This window comes from Petaurus breviceps, unplaced genomic scaffold (assembly GCF_028583685.1).
Source record: "Petaurus breviceps papuanus isolate PSGF00001 unplaced genomic scaffold, PetGlider_PUasm1.0 90721, whole genome shotgun sequence".
Classification (NCBI taxonomy): Eukaryota; Metazoa; Chordata; class Mammalia; order Diprotodontia; family Petauridae; genus Petaurus; species Petaurus breviceps.
This window is the reverse complement of record NW_027187322.1, coordinates 159,240-173,768: the sequence shown is the minus strand read 5'-3', so window position 1 is coordinate 173,768 and position 14,529 is coordinate 159,240. Positions and strand designations below refer to the sequence as shown.

Here is a 14,529-nt window from a genome sequence, read left to right as displayed (position 1 = left end):
TTGCAGCTTATCTGGTTTAGTGCTTGAGGGAGACTTTGACTGGTCATCTCAGTAGGGATGGGGGTAGGAGGCCCAAAACAGGAAGCCTGCTAGGGTCTGCTTCAGTGCACCTCTGAGTCCGATGCTGCTGGCTTTGGGATTGCTTCCAAGAACCTGTCTCTGTCTGTGGCCCCTGGGGAATCCTGGCCAACTATGGATCATCCCTAATCCAAAGTGCCCTGGTTAGACTGGGACCCTTCCAGTTACTTTGTCAGTTACTTGTAAGTTTCCAGTTACTTAGTGCTCAAAGAAGCCCCAATTTGAGCTGGAAGGCCACTGAGTTCAGCCTCCTCATGTTACAGAAGAGGAAATGGAGACCCAGGATTAAGTGATGTTGAGGATCCTGTATTTAGAGCTAGAAAAGGCCTTAGATAAGGAAACCAAGATGGAGGGGGGTTTAAGTCTTGCCCAGGGTCACACCATTAGGAAGTGTTGGCAGCAGAATTCACACTTAGGTCTTATTGGCACCAAGTTCAGTATTCTAGCCATGGTGCCATCCAGCTCCCCCAACCAAACCTAGACTGAATCTCCAGGATTTTTTTTAGTAAGTAGCATTTTATTTTTTACAATTATATGTAAAGATAGTTGTCAACATTGATTTTTGATAAGATTTTGAATTTCAAATTTTTCTCCCTTAATCCTCTCTCCCCTCCCCAAAACAGCAAGCAATCTGATATAGGCTATACATGTACAATCATGTTAAACATGTCCACATTAGTCATGTTGTGTAATGTAATGCCAAAAGAAGGCAACTTCCCAGGTTCAAAATACCAGCATAGGTGCTCTCTATTTTATTTAGTGACAAACCAAGAACAGAGAAGATCAAAACATGACATCATTCCAAATACAGCATTTACTAAGTGTGATTAAATAATCTCCAAGTACTACCCCACCCCAGGATCTTCCAATCATTCAATCAATTACAAAGTCTCTGTTCTAAATACTTCTCCACCCCTAGGCTATACCTTAATTAAGTCCACCACAAAGCCCCTCTTCTCAAATGTAGATTAGTTTCCAAACATAAGGTCAAAAGTTCCCCACCCCTGGATCACAATTGAATCTACCCCAGAGTTACATCAAGTTTAAACACAGCACTTAATACCCAAATGGAGGTCTTTTCTTCATCTTGACATGAGGCAAGTTCTCAGCAATCTTAGTTCCTGGGGAGACAAGGCTTAGCAAAGCCACAAGATACATTGCCAGTCCCTTCATGAATTTATCCTCTGTCTGTAGAACAGTCCTAGAACCCCTGAACACATTAGCAAAGCCCTCTCCCAGGATTTCTGTAAACATACAACAAGAAAATCCTTCTTCAGGGCTTCTGAACCAACAGAAAGGCTCCCAGACCCCTGCAACAACAGCACTGTCCCTCACCAGTGGACAGTATTCACTCTGTCTGCAGGACAGTCTCCAGACCCCTGCAACAACAGTACTGTCCCTCACCAGTGGACAGTATTCACTCTCTGTCTGCAGGACAGTCGCAGGCCTTCTTAGCGAACAGCCAGGTTCCAGGACTTCTTCAACAAAAGGACAGTCTTTCACCAGTGGACAAATCTGGCAAAATAACATCAAAACAGACAGACAAAGTACCAGCAAAACAGCCATGTCTCCTCAGTCCTTGGCAGCTCAGGGGGCAGGTCTCAAAAGTCCAGGGCAATTCAAAGCGGCCACCAGCAATTCTCTTAGTTTCTCTCTCTCCACGAGGTGCTGCTTCTAAAAAGATCTTCCGCCTCTCTCTAGTGTCTCTCCAAATCTACCTCACCAGCTCTTCCCAGTTCAGGACTTTCTTTTCACATCAACAAGCGCATCCCACAGGTGGGATTAACAAACTCTGGGTTTTAACACAATCAATTTGAAAACCAAGCCAATACAGGGGAATCTTTAATTGCCATTACTATCACATGTTATGAAAGAAGAATCACAGCAAAAGAGAAAAGACATGAAAAACAAAAAGCAAAAAAAGGTGAATATAGTATACTCTGATCTGCGTTCAGACTCCATAGGTTTTCTCTCCATGTAGATAGCACTTCTGGTCATGAATCTTTTGGAATTGTCTTGGGCGGGACTTCTGAATAAATCCTGGGGACAGGAAGCAGAACCAATACTGTCTTCAGCCCAATAAGAATCTCCCTTGGCGTTGATTGTTTTTGTCCCTGAACAGCCTTGAGCTGAGAAGTTGCGCAGTATCTGCACCAGTCATGGGAAGGTGGTACGCGCTTAGCTGTTGGGGCTAGAATGGCCAGCCCCGATGTTTCCAGCTCCCTGTTCCTGCGAGGTTCAAGTAGAAACACTTGTCTTCAGTATTTAAAGGAAGCCCTCCACCACCTGACCATAACCTGCCTTCCCAGCATTATCATACACAAGCCTTCTTTACAAATTCTGTTTCTTATGCCGGACACTCCATCTCCCATCTCTGTGCCTTGGCACTGGCTGACTTTTGCCATGCCTCGAATGCTCTTCTTTCCCACTAACTCTCAGAATCCGCGAGTTCCTTTCATATTCTGCCCAAGTATAATTTTTCATCTGAAGGCTTTCTTGATTCTGCCCAATTGCTACTGACCTCTCTCCAAATTTCCTTGTATCAATTATATATTTATACAAAATATACCTGGATGTACACATATACAAATGTGTATGTAAAATCTATACTATACTATGTATTATATATAACCTAATCATATGTGTTATATTTTTATATATTATACTTACATATGTACATGCTTGTCTCCCTTCTTCCCTCTTGGAATATAAGCTCCTTGAGGGCAGGGACTGATTCACTCTTGTCTTCCTATTCTGGGCATCTGACACATGAGAGATGCTTAAAAGCTTTATGAGTGACTGACTGGCTGATTGACTGAAAACATCTTCTTCTTGGGGGCAGTTAAATATTCCAGAAAATTATAATTCCAGTTTCTATAATTTTCCATCGTTCTCAAAAAACCAAACCAAAAATCCTTGCTTGCCACCACCCTGTAGTATGGGCATTGTGCCCATTTTATAGATAGGGAGACTGAGTCTATGGGAGGGAAGGTGACAGCCAGGAAACGCCTGAGAGGAGGTATGGTTCAAATGTAGATCTCTTGACTTTAAGTCCAACACTTTATTCTGCCACAAGTGCTAACCTTATTCTCAATTTTTCTTATAGGCTAAGGAGGTGGGACAGAGATTCCTGAAGAGAGAGTGAGAGGACAAAGAGGAAGAGCGAAAGCAGAAGGAGGGGCGGGTACCTGGCAAGGCTTTGGCTCCCAAACAAATTTCTGTAAGAGGTCAGTAAGCTAGATGGTTGAGAAAGAACTGAAGAGGGCTGGTGGCATGTGTAGAGCTGGCATTGTGGAGTGTGGGGCCGTGGACAGAAAGGGGAGCTCGTTGTCCTAGAGGCGAACAGGTTATATGTGTGTACTTTACAGGTCCTTAGAGGCCTCAGTTTCCTCATCTGTAAAATGATTGGGTTGGGCTAGATGGCTTCTGAAGTCCCTTAGGGATACGGGTGGCCATCAGTTCTGCAATTCCATTGGTCTAGGGAACTCCATAAAGAGGCAACTCCTCCCAATGCAGGTTGTGAACTTTTTAACTTTTGGTCTTGGTTGCCTAGCGTATGGAGAGGTTAAGTGATTTCTCTGGGGTTAATATGCAAGAAAGGCAGAACTTGAGCCTAGATCTTGAGCCTACGGTTTGAGGTCAGATCTCTATCCATTACACACACTGCCTCCTTCAAGGTCTTGTCCAATCCCAAATTTGGAGAGCCTTTTACCACAGTAGAATGGTCTCGCCTCCTGGCCTGGGTGGGGAGAGGGGCTGTTAGTCTGTAGAGTTCCTGAATCCAAAGAACAGAAGCTCCCTGAGGGTAGGGATGGGTTCAATTTTGTCTTCCTATTCCCAGCACCTCACTGGTGCCTTCCATACAGTAGGTGTTTAATAAATACTTATTGAATTGAACTAGGACTCAAAGACCTTTGGTCTTTGCCCTGATCACCCTGTGCCAATCTCACTGATGTTGCAGATGGAGAAGGAAGAAGAGCCCACGAGGGAGCTGCTCTTGCCCAACTGGCAGGGCAGTGGTTCTCACGGCCTAACCATTGAGCAGACAGATGATGGCGTCTTTGTTCAGCAAGTTGTGCAGAATTCCCCTGCGGCACGCACCGGCGTGGTCAAGGAGGGTAAGGGGCTGCTCATGGGCAGGGGAATGGGCCAGGATGAGAAGTGGGACTGGGGGGTGCTCTGGAGGCCCCTGTGCCCCAGCACCTGCAGTTCTCGGCCTCATTTCTTGTCACTTCTGCTCCAGGGGACCAGATTGTGGGGGCCACCATCTACTTCGACAATCTGCAGTCGGGGGAGGTGACACAGCTTCTGAACACCATGGGTCACCACACAGTGGGCCTGAAGCTGCACCGCAAGGGAGACCGCTCCCCCGAGCCCGGCCAGTCCCATGACAGCGCCTTCACCAGGTGCCCTGAGGTGGTGCTGGTGAGTACCTCTCCCAACCCTGCCCTCTGAGCTTCCCCAGGCTCCACTGCCCTGCTCCTCTGTCTCCTCCATCTCTCTCCTCACTCTCTTCTTGGCCCCACCATGCTTATGGGAACACTCTGCTGGCCTGTCCTAATCTCAAAGGGTGCCCCATTGGAGCTACAACTGGTAATCAATCAATTAGTCTATCAATAAGCTTTTCTTAAGCAGCTCCTAGGTTCTGGGGATAGAATGATTACAGTGAAACAGTCCCAGTCCCCAAGCAGCTTATATTCCATTAGAATATATAGACATATCCCAAACATGTCCGCTTCAGGAGTGACTCACGGCCTTGGTGGCTTGAAGCCTCATGCTTCTCTGCTAGTGAGTCTCCTACAGAAGGTCATTCATTTAGTTTTTGGTTCCAGTTTGGTCCAATGAGGAACTGCTGTGACATCCACTACCTCACAGATGGCCTGTCACTTGTGATCTCCTTGTTTGGATGTTTCAGGGAACTGTGGCTTCATCAATGTGGAGCCCATACCCCAGTACAGATCTTGGCCCTTCTCAGCGTGGAAGGTGATCTTCAACAGTTACTTGGGCTGAGAGGACCCTGTGGCCAAAGCTGGCTATCTGAGCTGAGTTAATTAGACAGTTAACAAGGATTCATTAAGCCCTTACTGTTTGCCAGGCATTGGGGTTATAAAGAAAGGCAACCACCAAATAAAAACTACAACTCCAGCACCCCCAAATCTCCCAAAACAAAAAATCCCTGACATCAAAGGACCCATACTTGATGCCTTTCCAGTGTGGACTTGCTGGAGCTTGGATCTGTGGGCATAGCCTTTGAGAAGCCAAGGTGTTTGCCAGCCAGGATGGCACATGAGAAGATAAAGAGGGTGGGGGACACTTGGTTCACATTCAGCAGCCAGCCAGTCCCCCAACAATGTATGGGCACTTTTGCACTCACCTCGTAAGCCTAATATTTAGCTATAAAAATAAAAAGGCAAACAGAAACAAACTAAGCAAATCTCTCTCAGCATTTGGCTGAGAGGTGTTTGTTCTTTCAGTTCTCATTCAGTGCCCTAAAATGTCTCTGGTTCTGGCAGTATTTGGCCAGCTGACTAGAATTTCCTCATTTTTTTGTCAATTGGTGGCCAACTCCTGAAAAGAGGAATTTTCTTTTCTCTCAGCCATCACCTCCTCCAAACAGCCTCTTCTTCCTTGGTCTTTCTTTCCATGTCAGGCTCTCCCCTGGGCTCCCATTTTCTTTCCATTAGTGCCCTCTAGCCCAGCCTCCACTCTGTCCCCTAGTGGATCTCCCCATAGGGTGCTGTGTGGGGCTCCATGAGGGTCAGGAAGCCAGGCTGTTACAGGCTGGCCTCTGGTTGGGACTGTGGCACATTTAGTCGCTCAGGCTCAGCTACAGCCTATGCTGCGGTATCTCTTTCTGCAGAGCGGGGATGATGAGGAGTACCGACGGATCTACACCACGAAAATCAAGCCACGCCTGAAGTCAGAGGATGGGGCAGAAGGCAGCGAGCTGGCGGAGACCCAGAGCCGCACCATCACAGTGACCAGGAGGGTCACAGCCTACACAGTGGACGTGACAGGGCGAGAGGGGGCCAGGGAGATTGACATCAACAGCCCCGAGTTCAAGATCAAGATTCCGAGGCACGAACTGATGGAAATCTCCAAGATGGACGTGGAGACTGAGCATGGGAAGACCGTGATCCGATTGCCACAAAGCCCAGGGGCGACTATTCAGACCACAGGCTACAGTGTTGACTTTAGGGCAACTGGACCAGAGCTCCAAGGGGTTGGGGCAGCTGGTGCCGGCCACCCCAAGGTCCAGGTCACCACACCTGGGATCCAGGTGGAAGGCTTAGGTGTTGGCGGTGGTGGTAAGGGCCTGAAGGTGGAAGGAAAGCCGGAAGTCTCTGCTCATACCAAAGTCCTTGCTTCTGTTGGCTTAGGAAGTAAAGGAGGAGAAATCACCGGCCCTGGGGTCCAGGTTCCAGGAATGGATGTTTCATCTTCACTTGGAGGTGGGACTGTTGATCTCCAGCACCCATCCATAGATAACATAAACATTCCCACCATGAAGTTACCCAAGTTTGGCTTCTCAGCAGCAGGCCCTGAGGGCCAGGGCCCAGAGGTAGGCCTGGGCATCTGCTCACCGGGCATCTCTGTGGGACCTGGGGGCGATGGTTCAGGTTTGACAGTGAGCGGAAATGTCCAGGGTCCTAAGCTGGAAGTTGCAGCTCCATCCGTCCATGTCGAGGGAGTCAAAGGAAAGTTGAAGGGTCCTACAATCACCACCCCATCCTTGGAGGGTGACTTTGGCCCGAAAGGTGCCAAGCTTCCAGGAGCTGGAGGCTTGGATGTCTCTGCATCCAAAGGACATGTTGGTATCAAAGGCCCCACTGTGGAACTTGGAGCTCCAGAAATTGATCCTTATGGGGCTGGTGGAAAACTGAAAATGCCCCATATGAAAGTCCCCAAGTTTTCTGTCTCTGGTTCCAAAGGGGAAGGAGCTCTACCTGAGGGAGAAGTGAACCTTCCCAGTGTCACTGGGAATGTCAGCCTGCCAGAGGTGGCCATCAGTGGGCCTGAGGGAAAAATCAAAGACCCTAAATTCAAGGCTCCAGAGATGATAATTCAGAAACCTAAAATCTCCATGCAGGATGTAGACCTAAGCCTCAGGTCCCCCAAATTGAAAGGGGATATGAAAGTGTCAGGTCCAGGAATACAAGGGGATATAAAAGGTCCTCAGATAGCCATGAAAGAGCCGACAGTGGACATTAAGGCACCTGGCCTAGAGGGGTCCCTGACCGGGCCCAAGATTGGCAGCCCATCTGGGAAAATGGGGACCTGCAAAATCAGCATGGCCGATGTTGATCTGAATGTAGGTGCCCCCAAAATAAAGGGCCAAGTGGATGTTGCCCTCCCGAAGATAGAAGGGCAAATCAAAGGCCCTGAAATGGACATCAAAGGCCCTAAAGTGGATGTCAGTGCCCCAGATGTGGACGTCCATGGGCCCGAGTGGCACCTGAAGATGCCCAAGATGAAGATGCCCAAGTTCAGTGTGCCAGGCATCAAGGGGGAGGGGCCAGAGGTCAATGTGAGCCTGCCCAAGGGAGACATCAGTGTTTCAGGGCCCAGCATTGACATTGCAGGCCCACAGGTCAGCCTTGAAGGCCCAGAAGGAAACTTGAAAGGACTGGACATCAAGGCCCCGAAGATGTCCATGCCAGACGTAGATTTGCATCTGAAAGGTATGAAGGTGAAGGGAGAATATGATGTTACCATCCCAAAGCTGGAAGGGGATCTGAAAGGCCCCAAGGTGGACATCAGTGCCCCAGATGTGGAGCTCCACGGGCCGGAATGGAACCTCAAGATGCCCAAGATGAAAATGCCCAAGTTCAGCATGCCTGGGTTCAAGGGGGAGGGCCCTGAGGTGGATGTGAACTTGCCCAAAGCAGACATTGACATTTCCGGGCCTAAAGTGGACATTGAAGCTCCAGATGTGAATGTGGAGGTTCCAGAAGGAAAACTTAAAGGTCCCAAGTTTAAGATGCCTGAGATGAATATTAAGGCCCCAAAGATTTCCATGCCAGACTTACATTTGAAGGGCCCCAAGGTGAAGGGAGAATATGATGTGACCCCTCCCAAATTAGAAGGCGAGGTTAAAGTGCCAGATGTGGAACTGAAAGGGGCCAAAGTGGATGTCAGTGCCCCAGACGTGGAGCTCCATGGACCAGAGTGGAACCTGAAGATGCCCAAGGTGAAGATGCCCAAGTTCAGCATGCCAGGCTTCAAGGGGGAGGGCCCAGATGTGGATGTGAGCCTGCCCAAAGCAAATGCTGACATTTCCGGGCCCAAGGTGGACATTGATGTTCCAGATGTGAATATTGAAGGACCCGAAGGGAAACTCAAAGGCCCTAAATTTAAGATGCCTGAAATGAATATTAAGGCCCCAAAGATTTCTATGCCAGATGTGGATTTGCACATGAAAGGCCCCAAAGTGAAGGGAGAATATGATGTTTCAGTTCCCAAACTGGAAGGGGATCTTAAAGGCCCCAAAGTGGATGTCAGCGCCCCAGATGTGGATGTCCATGGGCCAGAGTGGAACCTGAAAATGCCCAAGGTGAAGATGCCCAAGTTCAGCATGCCAGGCTTTAAAGGAGAGGGGCCTGAGGTGGATGTGAGCCTGCCCAAGGCAGATGTTGACATTTCTGGGCCCAAGGTGGACATTGATGTTCCAGATGTGAATATTGAAGGGCCTGAAGGGAAACTGAAGGGCCCCAAGTTCAAAATGCCCGACATGCACTTCAAGGCCCCCAAGATCTCCATGCCAGATGTGGATCTACATTTGAAAGGCCCCAAAGTGAAGGGAGACATGGATGTGGATGTGTCCATGCCCAAGATAGAAGGTGACATGAAGGTTCCTGATGTGGACATCAAGGGTCCCAAAGTGGATGTCAGCGCCCCAGATGTGGATGTCCATGGGCCAGAGTGGAATTTGAAGATGCCCAAGATGAAGATGCCCAAATTCAGCATGCCAGGCTTTAAAGGAGAGGGTCCTGAGGTGGATGTGAGCCTGCCCAAAGCAGATGTTGACATTTCTGGGCCCAAGGTGGACATTGATGTTCCAGATGTGAATATTGAAGGACCCGAAGGGAAACTGAAGGGCCCCAAGTTCAAAATGCCTGACATGCATTTCAAAGCCCCAAAAATCTCCATGCCAGATGTGGATCTACATTTGAAAGGCCCCAAAATGAAGGGAGACGTGGATGTGGATGTGTCCATGCCCAAGATAGAAGGTGACGTGAAGGTTCCTGATGTGGACATCAAGGGCCCCAAAGTGGATGTCAGCGCCCCAGATGTGGACATTCATGGGCCAGAGTGGAATCTGAAGATGCCCAAGATGAAGATGCCCAAATTCAGCATGCCAGGCTTCAAGGGGGAGGGCCCAGATGTGGATGTGAGCCTGCCCAAAGCAGATGTTGACATTTCTGGGCCTAAGGTGGACATTGATGTTCCAGATGTGGACATTGAAGGGCCTGAAGGGAAACTGAAAGGCCCCAAGTTCAAGATGCCCGACATGCACTTCAAGGCCCCCAAGATCTCCATGCCAGATGTGGACCTGCATTTGAAAGGCCCCAAAGTGAAGGGAGATGTGGATGTGGATATGTCTGTGCCCAAGATAGAAGGTGACGTGAAGGTTCCTGATGTGGACATCAAGGGTCCCAAAGTGGATGTCAGCGCCCCAGATGTGGATATTCATGGGCCGGAGTGGAATCTGAAGATGCCCAAAGTGAAAATGCCCAAGTTCAGCATGCCAGGCTTCAAGGGGGAGGGCCCAGATTTGGATGTGAGCCTGCCCAAGGCAGATGTTGACATTTCTGCACCTAAGGTGGATATAAATGCTCCAAGTGTGAATATTGAAGGACCAGATGCAAAATTTAAAAGTCCCAAATTCAAGCTGCCTGAAATGAACATAAAGCCTCAGAAAATCTCTATGCCAGATGTCGGTTTACATTTGAAAGGCCCCAAGGTGAAGGGAGACTATGATGTCACAACTCCAAAGATAGAAGGTGAGATGGAGGTGCCAGATGTGGAACTGAAAGCTCCTAAGGTAGACATCAATGCCCCTGATGTGGACGTCCATGGTCCAGACTGGCATCTGAAAATGCCCAAAATGAAAATGCCCAAGTTCAGCATGCCAGGGTTCAAGGGGGAGAGCCCGGATGTGGATGTCAACCTGCCCAAGGCAGACATCAACATCTCAGGCCCCAAGGTGGACATTGAAGCTCCAGATGTGAATATAGAAGGTCCAGAGGGCAAGATCAAAGGCCCCAAGTTCAAGATGCCCAGCATGAATATCCACACACACAAAATCTCTATGCCTGATGTGGGACTCAATTTGAAATCACCCAAATTAAAGGGTGATCTGGATGTTTCTCTCCCCAAAGTAGAAGGAGACTTGTCAGGTCCTCAAGTTAACTTAAAAGGCCCCAAGGTGGATGTGGACATTGGTGATGTTGATCTTGAAGGTCCAGAAGGAAAGATAAAAGGCCCCAAGTTCAAGATGCCTGACATGCACTTCAAGGCCCCCAAGATTTCTATGCCAGATGTGGATCTACATTTGAAAGGCCCCAAAGTGAAGGGAGACATGGATGTGGATGTGTCTGTGCCCAAGATTGAAGGTGATGTGAAGGTTCCTGATGTGGACATTAAGGGGCCCAAGTTGGACATTAATGCCCCAGATGTGGATGTCCATGGGCCTGAGTGGAACCTCAAGATGCCCAAGGTGAAAATGCCCAAATTCAGCATGCCAGGCTTCAAGGGGGAGGGCCCAGATGTGGATGTGAGCCTGCCCAAGGCAGATGTTGACATTTCTGGGCCCAAGGTGGACATTGATGTTCCAGATGTGGACATTGAAGGGCCAGAAGGGAAACTGAAGGGCCCCAAATTCAAGATGCCAAAGCTGAATATCAAAGCTCCAAAAATATCCATGCCTGATGTGGACCTGAATTTAAAAGCACCCAAGTTGAAAGGGGAGATGGATGTGTCTGCTCCAGACCTGGAAGGAGATTTGAAAGGTCCTCAAGTTAATATCAAAGGTCCCAGTGTAGATGTCGAGGTGCCTGATGTGGACCTGGAGTGCCCAGATGCCAAACTGAAGGGCCCCAAGTTCAAGATGCCTGACATGCACTTCAAGGCCCCCAAGATCTCTATGCCAGATGTGGACCTGCATTTGAAAGGCCCCAAAGTGAAGGGAGACATGGATGTGTCTGTGCCCAAGTTAGAAGGAGATATCAAAGGTCCCAGTGTGGATGTCGAGGTGCCTGATGTGGACCTGGAGTGCCCAGATGCCAAACTGAAGGGCCCCAAGTTCAAGATGCCTGACATGCACTTCAAGGCCCCCAAGATCTCTATGCCAGATGTGGACCTGCATTTGAAAGGCCCCAAAGTGAAGGGAGACGTGGATGTGTCTGTGCCCAAGTTAGAAGGAGATATCAAAGGTCCCAGTGTGGATGTCGAGGTGCCTGATGTGGACCTGGAGTGCCCAGATGCCAAACTGAAGGGCCCCAAGTTCAAAATGCCCGACATGCACTTCAAGGCCCCCAAGATCTCTATGCCAGATGTGGACCTGCATTTGAGAGGCCCCAAAGTGAAGGGAGACGTGGATGTGTCTGTGCCTAAAATAGAAGGTGATGTGAAGGTTCCTGATGTGGACATTAAGGGGCCCAAATTGGACATTAATGCTCCAGATGTGGATGTCCATGGGCCTGAGTGGAACTTGAAGATGCCCAAGATGAAAATGCCCAAGTTCAGCATGCCAGGCTTCAAGGGGGAGGGCCCAGATGTGGATGTGAACCTGCCCAAAGCAGATGTTGACATTTCTGGGCCCAAAGTGGACATTAAAACACCAGATGTAAATCTTGAAGGGCCAGAAGGGAAATTGAAGGGCCCCAAGTTCAAGATGCCCGACATGCACTTCAAGGCCCCCAAGATCTCCATGCCAGATGTGGACCTGCATTTGAGAGGTCCCAAAGTGAAGGGGGATGTGGATGTGTCTGTGCCAAAGTTAGAGGGAGACTTCAAAGGTCCCAGTGTAGATGTCGAGGTGCCTGATGTGGACCTGGAGTGCCCAGATGCCAAATTGAAGGGCCCCAAGTTCAAGATGCCTGACATGCACTTCAAGGCCCCCAAGATCTCCATGCCAGATGTGGACCTGCATTTGAGAGGTCCCAAAGTGAAGGGAGACATGGATGTGGATGTGTCTGTGCCCAAGATAGAAGGTGATGTGAAGGTTCCTGATGTGGACATTAAGGGGCCCAAGTTGGATATTAATGCCCCAGATGTGGACGTCCATGGGCCTGAGTGGAACTTGAAGATGCCCAAGATGAAGATGCCCAAGTTCAGCATGCCAGGCTTCAAGGGGGAGGGCCCAGATGTGGATGTGAGTCTGCCCAAAGCAAATGTTGACATTTCCGGGCCCAAGGTGGACATTGATGTTCCAGAGGTAGACTTGGAGTGCCCAGATGCCAAACTGAAGGGCCCCAAGTTCAAGATGCCTGACATGCACTTCAAGGCCCCCAAGATCTCCATGCCAGATGTGGATTTCAACTTGAAGGGCCCTAAGATCAAAGGAGATGTTGATGTCTCCGTTCCCAAAATAGAAGGCCCAGAACTAGATGTTAAAGGGCCCAAACTAGATGTTGACATGCCAGATGTCAACGTTGAAGGTCCTGAAGGCAAGTGGAAAAGTCCAAAATTTAAGATGCCCGACATGCACTTCAAGGCCCCCAAGATCTCCATGCCAGATGTGGACCTGCATTTGAAAGGCCCCAAAGTGAAGGGAGACATGGATGTGGATGTGTCTGTGCCCAAGATAGAAGGTGACGTGAAGGTTCCTGATGTGGACATCAAGGGCCCCAAAGTGGATGTCAGTGCCCCAGATGTGGACGTCCATGGGCCAGAGTGGAATCTGAAGATGCCCAAGATGAAGATGCCCAAGTTCAGCATGCCAGGCTTCAAAGGGGAGGGCCCAGATGTGGATGTGAGTCTGCCCAAGGCAGACATTGACATTTCAGGCCCCAAGGTGGACATTGAGGCTCCAGATGTGAGTATAGAAGGTCCTGAGGGGAAGATCAAAGGCCCCAAGTTCAAGATGCCTGAGATGAACATCAAGGCCCCCAAGATCTCCATGCCTGATTTTGACTTGAATCTGAAAGGCCCCAAACTGAAAGGGGATGTGGATGTGTCTGTGCCCAAGATAGAAGGTGACGTGAAGGTTCCTGATGTGAACATCAAGGGCCCCAAAGTGGATATCAGTGTCCCAGATGTGGATGTCCATGGGCCAGAGTGGAATCTGAAGATGCCCAAGATGAAGATGCCCAAGTTCAGCATGCCAAGCTTCAAGGGGGAGGGCCCAGAGGTGGATGTGAGCCTGCCCAAAGCAGATGTTGACATTTCTGGGCCCAAGGTGGACATTGATGTTCCAGATGTGGACATTGAAGGGCCTGAAGGGAAACTGAAGGGCCCCAAGTTTAAGATGCCTGACATGCACTTCAAAGCCCCAAAGGTCTCTATGCCCGACATTGATTTACACTTGAAAGCACCTAAATTGAAGGGAGATATTGACGTCTCTCTTCCAAAGGTAGAAGGAAATTTGAAAGGACCAGAGGTAGATATCAAAGGCCCCAAATTGGATGTAGAAGGACCTGATGTTGATATTCATGGGCCAGAAGGAAAATTGAAAATGCCCAAGATGAAGATGCCCAAATTCAGCATGCCTGGATTCAAGGGGGAGGGCCCAGATGTGGATGTGAGTCTGCCCAAAGCAGATGTTGATATTTCTGGGCCCAAGGTGGACATTGGTGTTCCAGATGTGAGCATTGAGGCCCCTGAGGGAAAGATCAAGGGTCCCAAGTTCAAGCTGCCTGACATGCACATCAAAGCTCCAAAGATTTCTATGCCTGATGTGGACCTGAATCTGAAAGGCCCAAAACTGAAAGGAGATGTGGATATCTCTGGGCCAAAGCTGGAAGGAGATTTGAAAGGCCCTGAGCTTGACATCAAGGGTCCCAAAGTAGACATCAGCACCCCAGATGTGGACGTCCATGGGCCAGACTGGAACTTGAAAATGCCCAAGGTGAAGATGCCCAAGTTCAGCATGCCAGGCTTCAAAGGGGAGGGCCCAGAGGTGGATGTGAGCCTGCCCAAGGCAGACATTGACATTTCAGGACCTAATGTGGAACTTGAGGCTCCTGATGTGAATATTGAAGGGCCAGAAGGGAAATGGAAAAGTCCCAAATTTAAGATGCCTGATATACATTTTAAAACCCCAAAGATATCAATGCCAGAAATTGACCTTAATTTGAAGGGCCCTAAAGTGAAAGGGGATATAGATGTTTCAGTCTCTAAATTGGAAGGGGACATGAAAGGCCCTGAGCTTGACATCAAGGGCCCCAAAGTGGACGTCAGCGCCCCAGATGTGGATGTCCATGGGCCAGACTGGAACTTGAAAATGCC

At 49.1% G+C, this 14,529-nt stretch overlaps 1 protein-coding gene across 1 annotated transcript in view; it reads left to right on the top strand.

The window, feature by feature from the left end:
* The window catches only part of AHNAK (AHNAK nucleoprotein), a 32,505-nt gene that overhangs the window by 13,857 nt on the left and 4,119 nt on the right, over positions 1-14,529 (top strand). Inside the window, 4 exon segments of the mRNA XM_069066131.1 lie at positions 3,185-3,305; positions 4,040-4,196; positions 4,322-4,503; positions 5,939-14,528. Of these exon segments, the coding sequence (XP_068922232.1) occupies positions 4,040-4,196; positions 4,322-4,503; positions 5,939-14,528 (8,929 nt within the window). The 5' untranslated portion in view covers positions 3,185-3,305.